At 40.7% G+C, this 20,770-nt stretch overlaps 1 protein-coding gene across 1 annotated transcript in view; it reads left to right on the forward strand.

The window, feature by feature from the left end:
* plxnd1 (plexin D1) overlaps positions 1 to 20,770 on the forward strand; it is a 76,963-nt gene that overhangs the window by 6,141 nt on the left and 50,052 nt on the right. Inside the window, exons 3-9 of the mRNA XM_008289535.1 lie at positions 815 to 946; positions 2,130 to 2,230; positions 7,969 to 8,098; positions 10,349 to 10,526; positions 10,801 to 10,909; positions 18,973 to 19,072; positions 20,489 to 20,587. Of these exons, the coding sequence (XP_008287757.1) occupies positions 815 to 946; positions 2,130 to 2,230; positions 7,969 to 8,098; positions 10,349 to 10,526; positions 10,801 to 10,909; positions 18,973 to 19,072; positions 20,489 to 20,587 (849 nt within the window). The remainder of the gene's footprint in view (positions 1 to 814; positions 947 to 2,129; positions 2,231 to 7,968; positions 8,099 to 10,348; positions 10,527 to 10,800; positions 10,910 to 18,972; positions 19,073 to 20,488; positions 20,588 to 20,770) is intronic.

A 20,770-nucleotide genomic window follows, 5' to 3' on the forward strand; every position in this document is an offset into this window, starting at 1 on the left:
TATTATCTGGAGCTGTAGGAAGGCCAGCGTGTAGATAAATCACTGCTTGGCAGAACAAGATTAGGCACACTGCATGAATAAAGAGAGTCCAAAAAAAAAAAGTATTTGAGAAGGTGGAACATGAAAATATATTTAAAAATAACGGATGGGAGCAAAAATCGCTTTACTAAATCCGGCAGCTATTGTTTATACATACTTGAATTTAATTAGCAAAGAGAGTTGTGTTGCTCTCTTGTGTATTTCAGAAAGGTTCGGAGGAGCTAATGTTTCCCAACGAAGGAATATATTTATCTTGCTGATGCTGTCATGCTGGCCTTTTAATGTGGATGAGTGAGGAGGCTCAGACAAAGATTAATGCAATCTTTGTTTGGACATTTATTACACACCATGTGTGGCACAGTGACAAAGAAACAACATCCTAACACCTAATCCAAGCACTCATGAACAGGGCTTTCACCATATAAGCATCATCTGGCATTTACATATTATACAGTTCCCCTCATAAAAACACATTTTAGCGAAAGTTGAACGTGTGAATGTAATGCCAAATTCAGCGAAAACAAACAAACAAACACAAAAAAAAAAAAAACAAGAAAAAGGTAAAAGGAAGCTGTTTCTTCTGAGGTGTTGCTGAGCAAAACATCCGACCCTGAATGTGCAACAGCAAGAAAATGTAGTTATAGCGAACAGTTCTCAATGTCTGAGGAATTCTTTGGCTTGAAGGTGAAGTTTTCAGCTGATTTTTATTTATTTTTTTGGTAAATTCATCTACTCGTTGCTCTGTGATCTAACTTGTGTCCATCTTTTTCCACAGCTGACCCTCCTGGCGAACATGACCATAGCCAATCAGTGGACACTGAAGCTGCCAGCCAGCGAAGCGGTTCACCACATCATGACCTTCGACCCCAACGACAGCAACTTTCTCTATGTCATGACCTCTCACCATGTAAGACCGCGGGGCGAGGTTTCAGCCTCAAAACGTTTGTTGATCCTCCGCACTGCTGTCACTAATGTATTCATGTCAACATGGAGACGCAGCATAATAACCACAATCAGACCTCGTTTACCTTCAACCAGGTGCTCCTTATCTCAATTCAGCAGAACGTCTCCATGTTTTGTGGCGAAGACTGACACGTATGCAGCCCTTCGGGAGCTTTCAGAGCTGCGTTTTTAAACCAAAATGTTTTATAACAGTTATGCTTGTGACAGGATGTGGCTGCACCTCCAGCATTGCTGTGGAACGCAGCACAAAATGCACCTGATTGTTAGTGGATTGTGCTGAAATGAAATCACTGTGCTTCCTGCCGCAGAGAGTAAAGTTTGCACACTGATAAGCAAAAGCTGTTTTCAGACACTCACGCAGCAAACTGTTGCGAAGCGTCTTTTAAAGCAACATGTTCGAATAACTTGTCTTTGAATTTACAGTCTGGAATACCTTTTATATAGTAGTGTTCCTTCTGGGTATTGGAGTCTGCCATTCCCTTCCTCCATTCAAACTACATATTTATGTTAGTTTATTTGTTTGTGCCATAAAGAGATACACAATTTCTGGCTCAGTGTTTGCTGTATTGTATCACAATTATATTATACTTTTGACTCTAAATTGTCCAGTGGCCTACAAGTACATGATTTGGTGCAAACAGATTTCTTTGTAAAAACTGTGCAGGACAAACTGTTGATAGTTACTATACATCAATCAGATCAGCTGGCAGCGCGACAACATCAAAGTGTCATAAAACATGTCAATTTTTATGTATTTTTTTCACCATTTATTAATGCAGGATGGTGAATGCTAAAGTACCACCTTGTTATGTGTAAGATTAATGCATGGATTGTCTAATTGTTTAGTCAATAAGTTGTAAGATGAGGGTGAAAACATCCGTCATGTTTTCCCACAGGCCACAGTTTTCAAATTGATTTTATTTTTTTCTGGTCAATGGTACAAATCTCAGACTTTCAAATTACAATGATACAAAAAACAAGCAAATCTTTCCATTTGAGAAGCTGCAACCAGCAAATGTTTGGTGTTTTTTTTCTCCTAATAAACTATTATCAAAATTGTTGTTCTCTGTTAAATGCCAGTGTTTAAAGTGTGCGCAGGTTTCATCTTTGTGTTGTGTTGTGTGCAGATGCTGAGAGTGAAAGTGGCTCAGTGCGACCAGTGGAGGAGCTGCGGTGACTGTTTGGGAGCCAGAGACGCCCACTGTGGCTGGTGCACTCTGGAGAATCGGTGAGAAACACACGAGCACAGTTTCCGCCTCTGTTTCTTTAACTGTCCGCTTCAGACTTGTTGTCTGTCCCCTCTCAGCCTCTCCTCTGCCGCAAGGAAAACATAATCCAATCAAATTATCATATGCTTTGGTGTCACACACATGCCACATGCTTCCTGACGTAATCAAACAGCACGGACGTGAACTGTGGAAATGTGTGTGCTGTGGGTCTAGTTACAGTAGTTTATGTGAGTGATTGATTCAAACTAACGTGCTCGTTTTGAAGCAATAAAAGATCACATCGATGGAGCAATAAAATAATTTTTGCTTGTCGTTTTGATACTTTAAGTATTTGCATCAATAAAACCACTGAGGCTCGTTTGCTGGTTTTCATCACGCTCATTCTCATTTTCTAAAATGTCGCCCGGCTGAATGAGTCTTGGCAGTAACAGAGTGTATTTTTGGGTTGGAAGGCTGTTGTTGGATTGAGCAGAATTGATTTGCTTTTCATTAGGCCTCAGACTCGGGAGTAACATCATTGTTTGGAGCGGTCCCCTGGATCTTTGCTAGTTCAGGGAGGGAGTTTACAGGCTTGGAGCGCCCAGTGACTTGGCTGTAGTGTAACTGTGAGCGAGCGAGCGTACACTGTGATTAATGTGGCTCTGTCAGGACTGGCTCTCTGGCCCTGCATTCACTGGCTTTCAGGGAGAATATGTGCGGTGTCGAGCTGTGTTTGTTTGCGGGTTGTTTGTCTGCGTGTTAGTGTGTGTGTGAGTTGGTCGGTTGCTTGGTGATTAAAGCAGATCAGATGAGATAGTGAATTTTGTGATGAGCTGTGCTGCAGCTCTGGAGGCTCTGGCATTGCCAGGGGCCATTCAGAGCTGGAAGAGTGGAACTGATGAGTGTTGTGTGTTTGTGTCTATGTGGTCAGACTGTCTCACTGTCATCTCCCTGTCTCCTCTCCTTATTTATCTATCTGTCGTCTCTTTATCCCAGTCCCTTTCTCGCTTCACTGCATTTTTTACCCTTGTGATTCTCTGTCTTCAGCTTCCTTTTTTTTTTCTTCTTCTTCTTTGCCCTCGCATTTTTCAGTAGCTTTGAGAGTTTAGCTATCCCTCTCTCTCAACCTCCCTCTCTGTCTCCCTCGTCCTCGTCTTCTCCTCCTCCCCCAGTGCCCTTGTCCTCCTCTCTATCCCTCTACAAAGGAGCGTTGATTGTGATGATGGTGGTGGGAGGGAGAGTGCACACTGGTTCTTTTGACAAGGAAATGTCAAAGTGTGTAAGCCTGTGTGTAAGTGTCAGCATGAGTGTGTGTCGCTGTCTGGCTCTCAGAGGCCAGGGAGCTGATGTCATGAGTGTGTGTGTGTGTGTGTTTGATGCACTGTTTGGCCAGTCACGCCGGCCGCTGGGCTGGCGCTGCGGCCTCAGAGCCTGGGGGATCGAGGGGTTGATGTGTGGGGGTGTATGGTCTCCTCCATCACCTCCCTGTCTGATACAACCGTGGACAGAAAAAGAAAGGACCACTAGATCTCACAATCTGTGAAGCCACTATGTCTCCGTGGGTGCCGGTTTGATTTTATGCATGGTTCTGACGTCTCCCAGCACGTCTGCATATTGAGGGAGCATGAAAACATGTCTGTTCGCTTATTGGAGGCAGCATTGTTGTCTGAAAAAGAGAGCGAGCTAGTTCTTCCGCCAGAGATAAAGCTCAGTCCTTGATCACTCTTTTCATGCCGAAGCTGGTTTAATCTGCCACATGTCACAAGAAAGCACTTTAATATCTTTATTTGAATCAAATTATGCATCACATGCAGTCTCTGCTATTCACAAATTATCGTGCTTATCTGCATGTGCTTATCTCGCAGCGACTTTGTGCGCGTCTGTGTGTGCGGTTAGACACTCGTATGTTCATCCTCCTGCTGTTTAACAGTCTCGCCGGCTTCCCACCTTATCTGACAAACTGACACTTAGGAGGTGATGAGTTTTCTCAGGTCATATTTTAGCTGCATACGTTGACTGTTGTTTATTTTAAGGGAGCTCTTTGAACGGCTTCTTAAAGTCAGCCGGCAGGTGAGGAGTGTGTTGGTGTGCGCGTGCCTACTGTATGTTTATTGTATGTTCATTAGCTCCTCCAGACTTTTAGTGAAAAGAGAAAAAATCTGAATTAATTTTCTCTCACTGCGGCGCTTGATCAAATTGGTGTTTGAATTAGCAGGCGAGACATGAATGAATTTGAATAAAGACTAGAATAGAAAAAAACAGAGGAAGGAAAAAGCACGATCTGAGTGACTTGGTGTATTTGCTAGCCGGTCGCTTCAACTCCCACACTGTTTGTTGATGTTGATCAGAGACTGCATGTCTTTTTCTTTTGAGATGGTACGATGAAGTTTCCTGGATGTCTGCTTCAGTTTATGCTAACTGGTATTTATGAGGCATTCAGTACTTAAAGATAAAATCTGGAGTTTACTGGACAAACTAAATATATTCTTCCAGACGGAAAACAAGGAGGGCACTTTCGACTCATGATAACTCAAGAGGAGATTTTTTTTTACTTCATGACATAATAAAAAAAATGCAAATTTACTGTATCTTAACATGCCGCCACGTTTCATGGTTATTTAGAGGTTTGCATTAATGACTTCAGATAATATACTTTTTGAGAGATGACTGACATAATTAAGACTTAGAGAGAAATGCTCTCTAGTATTTCTTCCCTGTGCACAGCAGTTTTAATAAGGTTCCATAAAGTTTGCTCACTTAACTTTTTGTTTTTGGTTCCTTTTATCTATATCCTTTTTTAGATTTGTTTTCTCACACCACGTAAACTTATCTACACCTAATATGTCATTACACATCTAAGCACATTATCATTTGCACATTCTGTTCACTTGCACATTTCTGTATGGCTCTTGTATATTCTTGTGCATTTTGTTGACTTTCTTTCTATATTATATTTTCTATATTTTTGATCTTTTTTTTTTTTTTTTTTTTTGTCTTATTTCATTTTACATTAATTTTCTACCCTAACCTAATATTCTGTGTTGTCTTTTTGCTTTTGTGTACCTCCTCTGTTGAATATTCATGCTGCTGTAACAACTGAATTTCCCTCTGGGGATTAATAAAGTCAGTCTAAGTCTAAATCTAAGTCTATAACAGCACCTCTGTGCTCATGTATAATTTGCAATGACTGCTTTGCTACATTTTCTTTGGGCTGACATGTCCCCAATTTCACAATTTTTTTTTCAAAGTTTGACATGTTTTGTTCAAAGAATAAAAATGGGTCATCATAGGAACAAGTCTAATGAGTTTACGTCCCTGCTAGGACCTTGGTGAGGCTGAGCATACAATGTACTGTATATAAGGACGGACAAACTGTCCTTGATCTCACTCATAGTTTTCCTGCAGATCACTTTTCAAACTAACTGTGGTGGCTCTATCCATCACCATATTCCCATACTGACTCCTTCTAACCCAAAAGTGAGAAATAAGGTTGAGTGTTAATCAAACTGACGCGAGTCATGCAAACATCAGTCGGTTTGTGATGGTCCACCTGTTGTTTAAAGTGGCAAAGCCCTTCATTATGCATGACTTTAAAACGTAATACAATTCAAATGACTGAGTTATATAAAATTCACTCCCTGTGCAGTTATCATGTAAAAGGAAATTAGCTTTAGAGACCAAAACCCTTGTTGTACCAGACTGTAAACATGATTATTTCTACTTTAAACTTGGACATTTATAACATGGAAGTCTCTGGGGATTGAGCTTTTGTAGTCAGCCTCAAGTGGCCAGATGAGGAACTGCAGTTTTTGGCACTTATGCATCTGCTTCATTTGCTAGCCTCAGAGGTTGGTGGTTGTGTTGTGCTTTGGCACAGCTAACATCAGCATACTAGCAATCTCACAGTGACAGTGTTTACATGCTCATGTTTGGCAGGTAACTATGTTTACTCAAACAAAAGAACTGGCGTACTGGACTCAAAAATCCTCATAGAGTGTGACGGGCGCTTAACCAAAAACTCACAAAATACCAGATGAAGTCATCAGCACTCACAATTAAGTATTTATTACTTTTAATGTTGCATGACAGCAGAAAGAAACTGATGCCTGTGGCTTTCTTCGTCCTCAGGCTGAAACACGTTCATTTGTTTCCGCTGTCATGCAACATTAAAAGTATTACATACTTATTTGCGAGTGCTGATGACTTCATTTGCTATTTGGTAACTGATCTTTACTATCTTCACCCTCAGAGCCCGCTGGAAATGATACTTCTTTTGCAGGTATTTTCTTCATAAACCAAGGTGTCAGACAAATTAAATGTTTTACCTCCGGCGGTGCTGGAAGAAAAGTTGGATCAGCATAGTTATTAAGATTTCATTCTCTGAGGTCACAGCTGTCATGATTGTGCCAGTCTATTCAATATCTACTGAGATATTTCATTTTGGACTAAAGTGCTGAACCGAAAAACTGAGAAAGCGTTTCTATTCCTCAAAGGAAGGTATGACAGTAAGTATCCGCAGCATCACGGGCAGTATTAAATCCTCAGCTGTACTCAAAGAACAGCTTTCAAAATGAGAGTTTAACCAGTAGCTAAACAAGTATTACATTCTTAGTTTATTAGACTATTTATTCTTTGAATCTATTTTAGTGTGACTGTTGAGGTTGCTGAAAGTGTGTCTAGAGTTTATGAGTTTGTTTGTGTCTGGGTGTTGTTTCTGTGGCTCACAGAGCTGCTTATTTCTATTTTTAGTCCAGCAGCTGACCTCTGAGTCCCCAAGTGCCAACGGGACTGAGACTCTGGACATTCACTTTCACATTACAAATACTCACACTTACAGGCATGCGGGCACACAGACACACTTTATTTTAAAACAACTGTGAAAGTGTGACAGAGAAGTGGGATGTGCCAAACTCATTATGTGGCGGGTTAGGACGTTGCTAAATGGGGCCTCTTTGGTTTCTCCTAACTCTGAGGTCACTTTGTCCTTCCAGTCTGCACTGCAGATGAACTGAACTCTGTGCCAACGGTGAAGTTCATTAGTGAAGCAGAAGTCAGAATGTGAGGCCACCTTGCTTGGTGAATGCCCTTTTACAATTCTTCTGTCCTAGACATTCATTATACTCACAGATTGGCACGCACTCACACACTGTACGCTTTATGCGTGTCCAAGCAAACAAACACCCGGATTCATGGATGCACTGTTGGTGCATGCAGATTAAGAAGCAGGCGGCTAGTTTTATTATTCTGCTATCTGTAACTGGCCCCTGATCCTGGTGCTGCGGGATGGGTTGTATGACCCAGAGTCAAGTAGTCTCTTGTGTTGAACCAGGCAAACTGACAGCCGAGGTCTGAATGTGACATTAGGAGCACAGAGCACCTCATAAATCTGTGGGAAGCAGACCATGAAACCCAACGGTGAGAATTCATCAAGTCCTGGAATGAAATGGAAACACAGAAGTTCGTGCTCTCCTCACAAAGAATGAAATGTCCACCTTAAGGCTTTGTATGCACACACCAGCGTGGTGGTCCACTGGTTTTGACTTCCAGCTGTAGCAATGACAAGCAGTCACGATATATGAGGGGAGCATAATCTGATACGGGAGTTGTCTGTGCAGGCTAACAAGGAAATGTGCAAATTTATACAGCACAGGAAGCCTCGAATCTTCAATCTCCTTGTCTTGTAATCTAACCTCAACTAAAAAAAAATCGTAAAGGTAATTTGTCATATATGACCTTAATTCTGTCTCTTTCTGTGTAGATGTACCATCCAGGAGGAGTGTGCTCAGGGGCTGTTGGCACGTTCCTGGATCAGCATGAGTGAAGGCCCCCAGCAGTGTCCGTCCATGACCCTGACGCCTCCAGAGATCAGCATCGCTGCAGACATCAAGGTATCATTACCTCTCTGTTGTTGCTGTTGCCATCACGTCCTGTGAATAAGTCAATCAGACATGACTGGCAATCCTCATAGAGGAATGACTGCAATGGGGGCAGTGTATTTAAAGCAAATGTCTCATGACCACTTTTATAACTTGACACCGCTCACTATTATTGTACATCCTGTTATTATTACTCTGCTTATTAAATCATGCCAACACTGTTTACTGCTGCAGCTTCCTCCACCACTCCTCTAAAACTTAACACTATTAAATTGTAGTTGTTCGGCTCGCCACAGTCTTCATTTACTGTCAACACTCTCAGCTCTGAGCCATGAAGTGAATAACACACAATTGCCCAAGAAACATTTAGTGGCAACTACTTATGTTTGAACCTTTGAAATTTGAGCACTATGTGTTAAAAGCGCTGTATCGCCCACACCGCTCTTGATGTAAACCTACTCACATTAAAGCTGTACTGTTAATATTTTTATTTTAAATGGAATATCCTGCAGTACAAAGACTGAAAGCCAAAAATGTGAATCTGTCCCAATGCTTGCCATCTAGGCTGTAGATGGTTAGTTCATTGATGTAGGCTTGGAAATAGCTTCCTGCCATAATGAAAGGTGCTGTATTTGCTTGATTTTTCAGTGTGCTACTAATGGACACTGTAGTAAATTCTTGAAAATGGAGGAGCCACTCCCAAACAACAATTACAATAAATTCTTGACACATCCATAATGCACTGATGCAACCAAAACACTTAATCAAAAGATCAACTGGAGTGATGAAAAGGGACACCATCATCCCAAACATTTTCTTGCCCGCTTTCCTCACAAATCTTTTATAGAGGTCATCTTAAGTGTTCTTCTATGTTTTATTATATTCTAAAGATTATTTATTGTTATTTTATTTTATATTTCATTATACGTAGCTGTAGCAGGATGCAATAAAACCAACATGTAAACGTGCAAAATTAAGAGTTTTCATAGTGATGGTTGAATTTGAATCAGAAAACAGTTTGGATTGTTAATGCATTTCATGCCAAAGCAATGTCAAGTGAGCAACAGTAGTTCAGAGTGACTACTGTAATCTCTAGTGTTTGTATGCTGTAGTGGTTTTCAAAGTTTGCAACAGTAAATGAGTTACATTGCATGGTTCTAATTACCCTAATATGAATTTTGGTTGTGCTAATGAAAAACACATGCCTCACTTTGATTTTTGTTCAGCCTTTTCATGCACAAAGAGAATGTCTGGCTTATCTGCTACACTTGAGAGCAAGATAAGCTTCATTAATACCTTCTTGACTTCAGTGATGGATGACCATCACCTCTCATAATCTGCCATCTTTAGGTATTTGATTGTAGGTGTTATTGTGATGCCACTACTCTGACTTTAATCAAATTTGGCGGGATAATATTTCCCATTTAAAAGATTTCCTGTGTCGTATTTGAGGTTACGACATGCAAACTGTTGTTTTCAATCATTTCTTTCCAGTCGCTATCTCATGTAGCAGAAGGATAACAATGCCATAATTAGTTCACTGAAATTTGACTCTCGGAATATATTTGACCTTTAATTACAGATCATAATTTGACGAGACTCAGAGACGACAAGTCATTAATTGGTTCATTAATTGTGGATATTTGCTTGTTATGAAGGTCAGTGTAGCCGGGCTGTAATTGGTCCACCAGCTGCCTGATCCGCAGGCAGGAAGCTCAGCTCAAGGTTGTCTCCCCAAACAGGAACCAGCAGGCAGGACGTCAGGGCCTTCGCCAGGAAATGATCAATTCCACCAAACAATGGAGCAGATTTTAAAGACATGTTAGCACATGCTGCTGGCCACTTCAGCTCCTACCTGCTGAGCTGCAAAATATGTCATCTTGCTCTTCCTCTCTGCTTAACAATCTGCGCCTCCCTCCTCCTTATTTTTTCTCACATTGAAATCATTTAGCTGAAATCCAGTCATGTCAGTGAGGTGTTATGTTTCCCATTATATGTCTGTCATACTTCATCACGTACCCAGATTTAGATGTGAATGTAGCACCACACCATCTGTTTCTTCATTACACATTAGTTTCTCTGCCTGAACTCCTGAACAAACTTGACGTAATGCCAACACCATTCGCCCTCTATCAAAGACTAAGTATACATTAACTGGATTGGGATACACGTGTGTGAACATGAGGAATTTAAATTCTCATTAATTTTGATCAAGAGGAGCTGCTATTTATATTTCTGCCCCTGTTTCTGTTTTTGTCGCAGGATGTTGGCATCCTGATAAATGGCAGCGTTCCTGATCTGATCGGCTCGCGGGTGGAGTGTGAATACGGGCCGGGAGTTTCTACAGCTGCTACGGTGCACCTGGACTACGGTCCTGCTCAGATCCAAACCTGTCCCCTGCTCCCTCGAGAAAACTACCAACCAATCCTTCCTGGCACAGGTGAGACTACAAACACGCACCCATTTGGTGGCAAGCCAATGCTGCCAGTCATATTTTTCCACGCATTACAAGTACAGTTATGGTATGTGAGTTTTTTTTTCCTTTCTTTCTTTTTTTTTTATTACAGCAAATATAATTTCCCCTTTCATCTTTCAAAATGCAGCAGACTCAGTGTAGCGTCAGGATGTCTTGCTGTCTAGTTTGTGTTATGACAGCGATACCATCTCCAATCCTTGACACATGCAGCGTTGTGTGTATGCCTTTGTTTCTCCAGATCACCTGACTGTTTCTGTGGCAATAAAAGTGAATGGCACATCTGTGGTATCTGGGAGCTTCATCATTTATGACTGCGAAAGGACTGGAGCGATACATCCCAAGACATCGTGAGTCATGCATTTATTGTCACCTTGGTTTATCTCAAATCCCTGATTTATTCAGAGTTAGCGGTGGTTGGCCAACTTACAGCGTCACTGTGATCGCTTACGTCCAAATGCATTCGCTTAGACGCAGTGGTGGAAAAAACACGCAGCAGCCTCAGCATTAAAACCAACGATGACGCTTATCTCATTACATTGCAAGGTTCTGCTGCAAACTCCCAGGGCCTGACATTCAAGTGGATGTTACTTTAACATGGAACACCCATTTGAACATTGCCTCATGCCAAGTAACCTACCTAGCAACAGCAGCTTTCCCCTGCATGACAATGTGCCCCAAACAGGAAGGGCTCGAGGAACATGACAAAGAGCTCAAGAGCTCAAGGCCTGTCCTCAAAACTTGCCAGCGTCACTCACGTATTGGACAATTTTGATGTACTTGCACTTTACTTGTGTAAAGTTTGTACAGTTTAGAAGGAAGTTTTTCTCCTACTATGTTCATCTAACAGATGCAATCATCATTAGTATTAGAAGTGAGATCAGGATTTTTATGTCATGACATCATGTGATATGAGATTATATTGTAAAGGATTAAACTTGTAGTTCTCAGATTATTAGCTAATGACCCGTTAGTACAAAGAAGTATTTAGCTGGTGTCCCATGTTTAGCAGTTCCACGAAACGAGTCCTCTCCCCTCTGAATTTCTCAAATAATGTGGATATGTAAATAATTCTTTGAGATACAATTTGTGAAGTAGAGTCATTTTTTTCCGTGATACCAAATTAATCATCCCGTTAATGAACCCTCAGCTTAATCTTCTCACCTTTTGGAGGGGCTTGTGGGAAGCCACTGGTCTAGGATACTGAACTGTATTTAAACTGGCTCAACCTCAGAGAACAACAGCAAATTGCTACTTAGGCATTGATACATCAGTGCTAATCTAACTATGAAACATTTAATAATGCATCAACCACTGGGGCCACTTTTCTCCACAATCAGCATTAACTTTGATTCTATGATTCTTTAGCTACATTATCTTGTTGATATTTCTGTATTTTTAATGAAGTGGGGCTTTTTATTTGAAATGTATATATTTTAAACCTCTTTTCGGTACATTTACAAAGTACCACCACTGCTTAAACCTTCAGTCTTGGGTACTTGATTTGCAGTAAATCCCTTTAAACAAACTTTTTTGCAAATGTTAATCAAAATATCAGTTGGACTCTTCATGCTATGTTAGATGTGCACACAAAGCTGGTTGGTGAAAGAAAGCAAAGCTTGTCCTCTGTGTTTGTCTTCTATCTGTCCATTTTAACTCCTGCTCTCGTGTTTTACCCCCTGCTTTCTATTTAGGCCTCAGTGGGTAAATACTGCCGACATGTCCCCTTGGAGGGCTTATTGTGTGTTTGGCTTGCTCAAGGTTTCTCCGCGCAGGATCAAATGTGGGATTAATATGCTGTAAACGTTAAGCCAAAGGAAATTAGATATGTATGTCTGGCTGATCATGGCGGTGTTTGTTTTTGTGAAGGACTGTGACTTCTATGGCCTGGTCACAAAGAGGGTTTTCTCATATCTGGAGGCAATCCAGCTGGCTTCCTGCTGCATGTTGGACCATGTCAGAGGATCCACTTTATCTGATGGGCAGATCTTGGGCTTAGAGGGCCATCAGTGTGTGTGTGTGTGTGTGTGTTTGACTGATTCCCTGAGACCGAAAAGCGTTTGGATTCGTCCCTTTTGTTCAGTTTTTGAAAGCAGTTTTGAGGTGTGAACGCAGCAGTGGCAGGCACACGTGTGCAAGACTGCACCCTGAATGTGCACATGGCCTCGGTGCTCGGCGAGGTTCAGGAGTGTGAAATTAGACGGCGGTTTGTCGAAGGTGATAATGAGCAAAGTGCCATAATCACAGGATGAGCATTGAGCTGCAAAGTGCGAAACTGCTATACTCTATCTGATTTTAATCACTGCATGCTGTTTTTGTTAATAATCCCTAAAGAGAGTCTTATGAACCACTTGTCCTCAATGAAACCAGATAGTCGTCTCTTTGTTTTGCGCTTTATGAAAAAAGCAGACACTCAGGTTATTCATATGCTATTAAATACCAAGGCCTGAACGTCTGTGCAAACCATTAATGTAGCACAGGAGGCAATATAAAAGTGAGTTACTGCTGTTTATTATTATTTGAAAACTCTACCATTCTATTCTACTTTAGTGTTTGAGCAAAAACTTTAAAATTTCAGTAGCAAAGACATTTTTTTTCAAACTGCATAGCTATTTACAAGACATGAGATTATGTCACCAGTGGTTTTGACTCCTTTGCCAAAGGGCTTAACGATTAAAAAAAAAAAATGTTATGGCTGCAGTTCAGTTTATTATCAATTAATCCGGCAATTATTTTATGAACCATTCGTTCGTTCCGTCTCTAAAATGTCAGAGTTTTGGAAAAGCTCAGTCATAAAGCCCAAGGTTTCCTGTTGCTGGATTCGGAAAACATGTAGTCAAACATTCAAAAAACATTTTCAAAAAGCAGCTGTTGCACAAAGTGCAGTAAAAAAGATTATGATTGGCACTACAAATTATACTAACAAATATAACTATTGAGGTTAAGACCCTACAATGTTATTTATGGGGAAATTTTCAATATTTTTAATATACAAGGACTTTAAACCCTGCAAAAATAGAGATATAAAATACTACTTTACCTGACTATAATACACATTAAGGCTCAGACCCTACAATGTCATTACTTATAGAGAACAACCTAACTAATGTAATAATATAGCTAAGACCCTGCAGTATTATAAATCACGGAAGTTAACCTAACTAAGACAAATATGAGAGCTAAGTTACTACAGCATTATTAGTCGTGGTGATTATCCTGATGAATTTAGAGCTAAAGTTTTGACCCTGCAAAAAAAATATAGAGAAACCAAACACAGCCAACTAAGACCTGAATCCCCTATGAGCAAGCCTTGTTGTTATGTTTTATTTTCATTTTATGTGGATTGCTTAAGGTTTTATGTTTTGCTTAACCCTCCTATTATCTTTTGGGTCAATTTGACCCCATTAACATCTCTAAATAAGTCATTGTTATAATTTTTTCAGTTTTGTTTCAAGGACTATTTACACATAAACTTGGGTAACAATTTTAATTATGATATTTTCTGGAGTTTTAAATTGCTGGGGTCAAATTAAACCCAAGGATAAAAGATGTCAGTAAATTTGAAGGTAATTTGAAAGGTATTTCATGTATTGTATTATTATTTCATTATATTTTTGTGACAGTAGAGAGGAACTGTTGAACTCGGCGCTGACAATAACAACCATCTACCAAACATGTTTAATCATCTTGAGTCAATAATCACAATATCACAGCAACAATCGCAGACGGGCCTCAGTGTCTACAACACTTCAGACAAAAGCTCCAGTTAAAATAGCAGACACATTAGCATACTGAAGAAATGTTTTGTGAAAATTCAAGACCTTGGACGAAATTGGAAAGATCAGGAAGTCAAATGGATTAAGCTCCACAATGTAGAAAGAAAGAATTGTGTATAATTTCACATTATTTTATGGATTTTGCATTTGCTTGTTTTTAATGGTGTCAAGCATCATTGAATTTATGGTCAATTACAGTTTTTAGATTTACTGCCAGCAATTTACAATTAAATTATGTAGTAAAGGTTTTGTTAGTAAAAACACATGAAACAGTCATTTTACTCTTTGGTTTTGTAATTTAAAAAATGCATAGTTCTCTATTATACATACAGTCACTGCAGTTCATTATCCAGCATGACTGCATGTTTATTATCATTCATATCCTAACAGGGATAATATACACCAAATACACCAAGGCAATGGGTTTTTCCTTGAACACTAGCAGCTTGCATTTTTAGGAAGATACTGGGTCAGATTGAAGCTCAGCTTCTTACATGTTCTGCACTTCATACTGGACAGCTGAATAATTTGCAAGGCAACTGGAAGACTATTAGATCTGCATTTAAAACATAATTGGCAGATGTTTGGTGTGGATTTGGAAGGATGATCAGGTGGTGGGCGCAGAAAAGCATTTGGAGTTGTAATGTCTACACCCGGTTCTCTCTCCCAGCTCTGTTGCAACCCCCTAATACTAACTGTTGTTTCCTAAAATAGTCTCTTATCTGGAAGAAACAAAAAAGGTGATTGCTAGTTCATCTTAAATCTCTCTCCTCTCGACCCTCACCCCAACTGGACGAGGCAGATGTGGATTCCTTTCTGTTCAAAGTGAGTTTTTCCTCCCCACTGTAGGCCAAGTCCTTCTTCTGGGGGAGTTGTTGTGATCCTCTCTATAATATTTTAAGATCCTGACCTCACTATGTAAAGTACCCTTATGTCATGATTTTGTGCTGTATAAATAGAACTAAGCTGAATTGAATGCTGTACACACCATTTTGATGCTTATGGATTTCGTGACCACATAAAGGTCATGAGGATTCAATTTTCAAAAGAGGTCTCCAAAGGTGGACAAACATTTTGAGTCCTGGTAGAAAATCAAGGGTATTTAAATGTTATATAAATGTTACGGACGTCCCCAAACATTTTGTCTGTCAGTTTTACATGTAAGATTAGTCGTCTCTAAAAGTGCCACTCATCCTGTGGAAATAAAACTTGAATTGTAGCTTCTCTGGGTCTAAAGGGGTCTTTTTAAAGTATGAGAAAACACAGTGTTACAACCTTGGGAGTGGACTCATGGGGAGTCTAAGAGAAGATGTATTGCGAAAATGGAGGATCTGGCTTTTTTCAGAGTTTGGCCCATACTATTAAAATTCTGAATATTTTGCCCTCCGTTAAAAGCAGAAGTGCAATGCTGGATCACTGGAGGATCCTTTTGACTGTTTGTACTTTAATAATTCAGGATAAATCCACTAAAAATAGCTTTTATGAGAAAGTAAAACTAAAAAAAATTATAGTTTCATTTGTCATTAAGGTAAAAATGGCCATTGTTTTATATAATATGATTATTTTTGCTCACTGACTTAAAGTTTCAGGTTTAAGATTCATTTATTTGTGTGCTGAATCTGTTTGCAGGTTTTTCAGAGAATGTGTGTGTTTGTCTGAGAGTGTTGCTGGGTTTAGACACTTCTCCCGTGACACATTCAAAGTGGTCACTGGGCAAAGTGTTAATGACAACCAGACGATAGCATTCCAGTCTCACCAGTCAGCCCAGTAGGACAAACACCTAACCTGCCCTCTCGTTCTCTTCACGTCTCTCGGCCTCACTCGCGCTCTCAAACGCGCCCACTGTGTTTTATTTGCTTTTTACGTCTCTCTCCTTGTGTCTCAAGTTTTGGCATGTTTCTTTCCGTATTTTTTTTTCTTCTCTCGCCTGTCTCTTGTCCTTCTCTGTCGCTCCCCCTGAAACTGATCTTTTCTTCCAAACGTATTTCTCTTTGACAGAGACGTGATTGAGGGTGTGTGTTTAACCGCTCTGTCCACTGAGAGGCCCTGAGAGTGTTGGTCTGACTGTGTATTTAGTGTGTGTATGTGTGTGTTTGTGTGTGTGTGTGTGCGCGCGCGTGGTCATTATGAGCAGGGGTGGGCAGTTTCACAGGGTATTTACTGTCAGCGTTCGGTCAAGCGGAGAGAGTGTGTGTGAGTCTGTGAACAATCTGTGTGAACTCGTATGTGGGTGGTGGTCTATAGGTGTTTTAGTAGGACCAAAAAGGGAGTCAGGGAAAACAGAAAAGCTACAGCTGATAAGAGCCTTGAGGGGTCCCGTCTGCTTCCAATCAGAACACACAGTTACGTCTCTGCATCCTCTTACACCCGCCTCACTCCGCCCGATCCACAGACCCCCTCAGAGTGCTACTATCACTGGAGGCACTATCACTCCAAGTGTGGGACATCTGTCTCTTCCCCGAGGCAACACAGCGACACACACTCCAGTCACACATGCAGTGGAGGTGTTCCACTTTAGGTGGTTTATCTGGAAGACACACACGCATTTTTGTACTCTCTCCAAAGCCAGGATGAGTTCAGTCCCCAGACACTACCCTGCATCGTCTCAGCCACATGTTTAACCTTAACATTTACCCCATCTGAAGCGGTATCTCCCAAAAAAGCACATCTAATGTACTGTCTTTATATTGAGGTGCTGACAGAAAGCTCAAAGATGAATATCGCAGAACTGCAGCTTCCTGTAGTGGCAAGATACCACTAAGAGCTAGTGATCTGGGTGAACCAGCCCTCTAACCTTAACTTGAACTTGCTTAAAGGTAGACAATCCAACTTTTGCTGAATACCTGTCACTGTGTCACGATGTCATTTATGGGATAATGATAAATCCTAAGACATGAAGGAGGAAAACTGACTCAGTAACATCAACTGCAGCGGTAGCTGTCAAAAGTTTGTCACCATTAGCTACCATAGGCTACTGGAAATACATGACCAACTAGGAATGTAGCTACAAAACTGTATTTAATTGAGTGGTGGTGTGTATTTTTGTCCATGAATTTAACTTTGTATTTTTAAGAAGAATGTGTCATTTCTTTTTTTTTTCTTTTTAGCCCTCTGGAGGACATGTTATCTTTAAAAAAATAGAGCCAGGAACAAAAAAAAAAAAACAACAGAAAGAATTTATTGATCTTCAACTTTCCAAAGCTCTTTTAACTACTTGTCTGTGACATGTAGTTCTATTGGGAAGAATGGCCAACCATAATTGGCAAAAACTGTGATATTTCATCAAATTCTCTTTATTGTACAGGTGTTGTTTAACAATCTGCCAAAAGTAGATTGTTTATAATAATCATATCCTGTAAAAAACAAAAAAAAGTTCTGCAATTGGTACAACCAAGAAGTCATGAGTGGCTCGGCTGCAACCAGCAGTCATGTGACAAAAATTCACTGACTTTTGGCTGAACTTTGAGTGTGTTTACACTGAGGGGATAGGAGATGAGCAAAGAGCTAGTCTCAAATGTTGACTGCAAAAATGTTATACACGTTAATCCTAGGTTATTTTAATTTTTATGAAATAAATAATCAAAGAAATTCAGCAATTAGTTTTATACTTCTTTAACACTTTATAGCACTGTAACTGTGTTCTACTCCATACAAGATATTTCTGAGTTCCCTCTATTTCTCGACATGGTTGTGCTGTTTCCGTAGAGGTTGAAGGTGGCAAGACTTTATATTGCAGTGAAAAATGAGCCCACACTGTGGAAAAATGAGATAGGAGCAAAAGATACCCAGAAACTACTCCAAGTTCAGAGGGTTAATAGCTGCTGGACGACAGTAAAAATGCCCAGATATATAAGTCAGGGTTTTGGGGGGGAAAAAGGCAACACTTGCTAGTTGGATCCATTTGTTGTTGATCTTGGTCTTTTCATGGGATTTGTCGACACTTACAAAAACACTCATCCTATAATATTCAAATAAGGCTTAAGATATTAAACACCGCTTTAAGGATTGACCGGCATAATCTCATTTCACAAAAACAGACATCTTAAGATGTCAGCCACAAGTCACACCCACTCAAACCAACAGTTTGTAACTTGTACATGTGGGCATGTTTTGAACCAGTGAGCATGAATTGTAGGAAGTCAACAAGCTGCTGATGGACTAACTTGGCAAAATATCTTCATGTAGGCAGCACAAAAGTCAAACTTGATCTCGCAAAGATAGATAGATCGTAAATACAGGCGACAGCATGCAAGCACACGCATCATGTTTTACCAGCCTGAGTGTTTATAGAGAAGTGCTTTGTTTTATCTCAGCAGATTTGGCCCACTTTGACCTCTCTGCTGGCTGTGTTGCAACAGACGAATGAATGTGTCTGCCACTGTGACTAATCATTACTTCCTTTTATTAAAGCTAAACTTTGATGCCTGTAATCAGTTCAGCTTCTCTGTTAGTGGCGCGCTCCAAATGAGTCAGAGTGGGCCACATACCCAACTTTTTTTGAAAAGGACCGTATTTTGCTCCATGGGAACAGATCACAGGGAGATACTGTGCAGGGGGAGAAAACAGCCCTGATTTGGCAATATGTGATGCTTGTTTCTCAACTCTTTTCCTTGTATGTGTGTCTCCATCTGTGTCAGATGTGTGAGCTGCCTGAGCACCAGGTGGAAGTGTTACTGGGACCAAGAGAACCACCTGTGTGTCTCCAGTAAAGATGAGTCAAAGCACAACCTGCTCGAGGTGAGTAATTCTCCTTTTTAATCCGTCAACCAAACAGACGGCTGGCTGGAGGAGCTCATGATATTAAGATCCTGCTAGTCACAGCCTCAGACATAATCCAGATTCGAGCTGTCCAAAAACTCCAAGTGTTCTGTAATGATGTGAGTCCAGACGGGTTAGGAAAGAGCAATCGTGTGGCAATTCAGTGTGAGGTTACGAGTGTCTCAACTACAGTATGAAGAAATGTTGAAACCAGCTATAAAATCTCAGGAGGTTTTGGTTTTACAGACTCATAACAGCATAATGTGCCATTTTAAAGCTCCTCTGACCTACTCTAAAGTTTCTCTTTTTGGCTGCTTTGTGTGACAGAGTGGAAGAGTGGATTCGCTGTGTGTTTGTTTAGAGAATTATTGCTAAACGTCAGAGCTGCCTGATGCCAGCGAAGAGATAAATCTACACCTACATTCTCAGCTATGGTTTTATATATCCCTTTATTCTTAGTAGCTGCCTGTACAAATGGATTATGCAGATATATGTTTGGCAATGTAAACCCCCGTGAGGGTGTAAAGTAGTCTGCAAAGCAAACAAATCAAATAGTGTAAAATGTTTGGCACGAGAGAATGAAAAGGCTGTGAAAGTGGGAAATTTATCCAATACTAGTGTAGCCTCATTGAACGCAATTAAAGCTCCCCAGATACCGCATTGTCCTGATAACTTCAAGGCTGAGTCAGCCATCGTATTATTTCCCTCCCCTCTGGAGTTTTATTGCAGAGCCAGATCCCATGGCCTGCGTGGCCCTACAGAACTTGGCCCCCTGTCCATTCGCACTACTGGTCCGAGTTAGTCGAGAGAGGATGTGACTCACTGTCTCCTGGTCAGCTGTTGGTCAACTTGTTCTAGTGTTAAAGTGTTTTATTACCATGACTGCAGAATTTTCGGCTTTACATCACAAGACCCTCCCCCTCCCCCCCGAAAAAACAGTGCTTTTTGTTAACCAACTAAAGTAATAAAGACATCACTGCATTTTTTGAAGCAAATGCAATTAATCAGAGTCAGGCGCGCTGTTTCGGATCCCAAGATACAAACAAACATATAAAGCACAGGAGGCTTGTGCTTTTTAAGTTGCTTTTTGTTATTTAAATCTTAGGTTCTTTTTAAAGGTTTTTGTAATGTAGGTCATAAGGAGATGATGAGGTGGGTAGTTCCTGTTCTGCTGAGCCCATCACAGTGTCCGGTGGGTCTGTTTTTCTAATCCCTCATCGTCTCTCTATTTGAAGCTATTGTTGTTTCCCTCAGAGCGAGACTTCACCCTCTCATTTCCTCCTCCTCCAGATAAACAGGACAGGTATTTTGGGTTGCGGATGTGTGCAGGGGAGCCATTGTTTTCTTTAACTCCTATATGTCACTTCCTGCCCCTGCACCCCCTCCTCTCCACAGAATGCAGCTTCCTGTCCGAGTTTGCTCGCCTCAGAGGTTCCTCCGTCACCATCAGGAGCGGCCCAAGACTTCATCCTATCCCTGAGCAACATCCAGGAGGTATGGCAGACAGCCTCCAGCTATGGTGCTGGACTTGGACTTTGTCCAAAATGCATGTTGTGAAACTGATTGGAATAAAACAGAAGCATATGGTGTGTTTGCTTCAAGCTGAGTTAAACACAGATGGATATTTGTGTGCTGTGATTTGGGTCAATGAAGGAGTAAAACCTGAGTTTGGGGGAT

This window comes from Stegastes partitus, unplaced genomic scaffold (genome assembly GCF_000690725.1).
Source record: "Stegastes partitus isolate 25-593 unplaced genomic scaffold, Stegastes_partitus-1.0.2 Scaffold620, whole genome shotgun sequence".
Classification (NCBI taxonomy): domain Eukaryota; kingdom Metazoa; phylum Chordata; class Actinopteri; family Pomacentridae; genus Stegastes; species Stegastes partitus.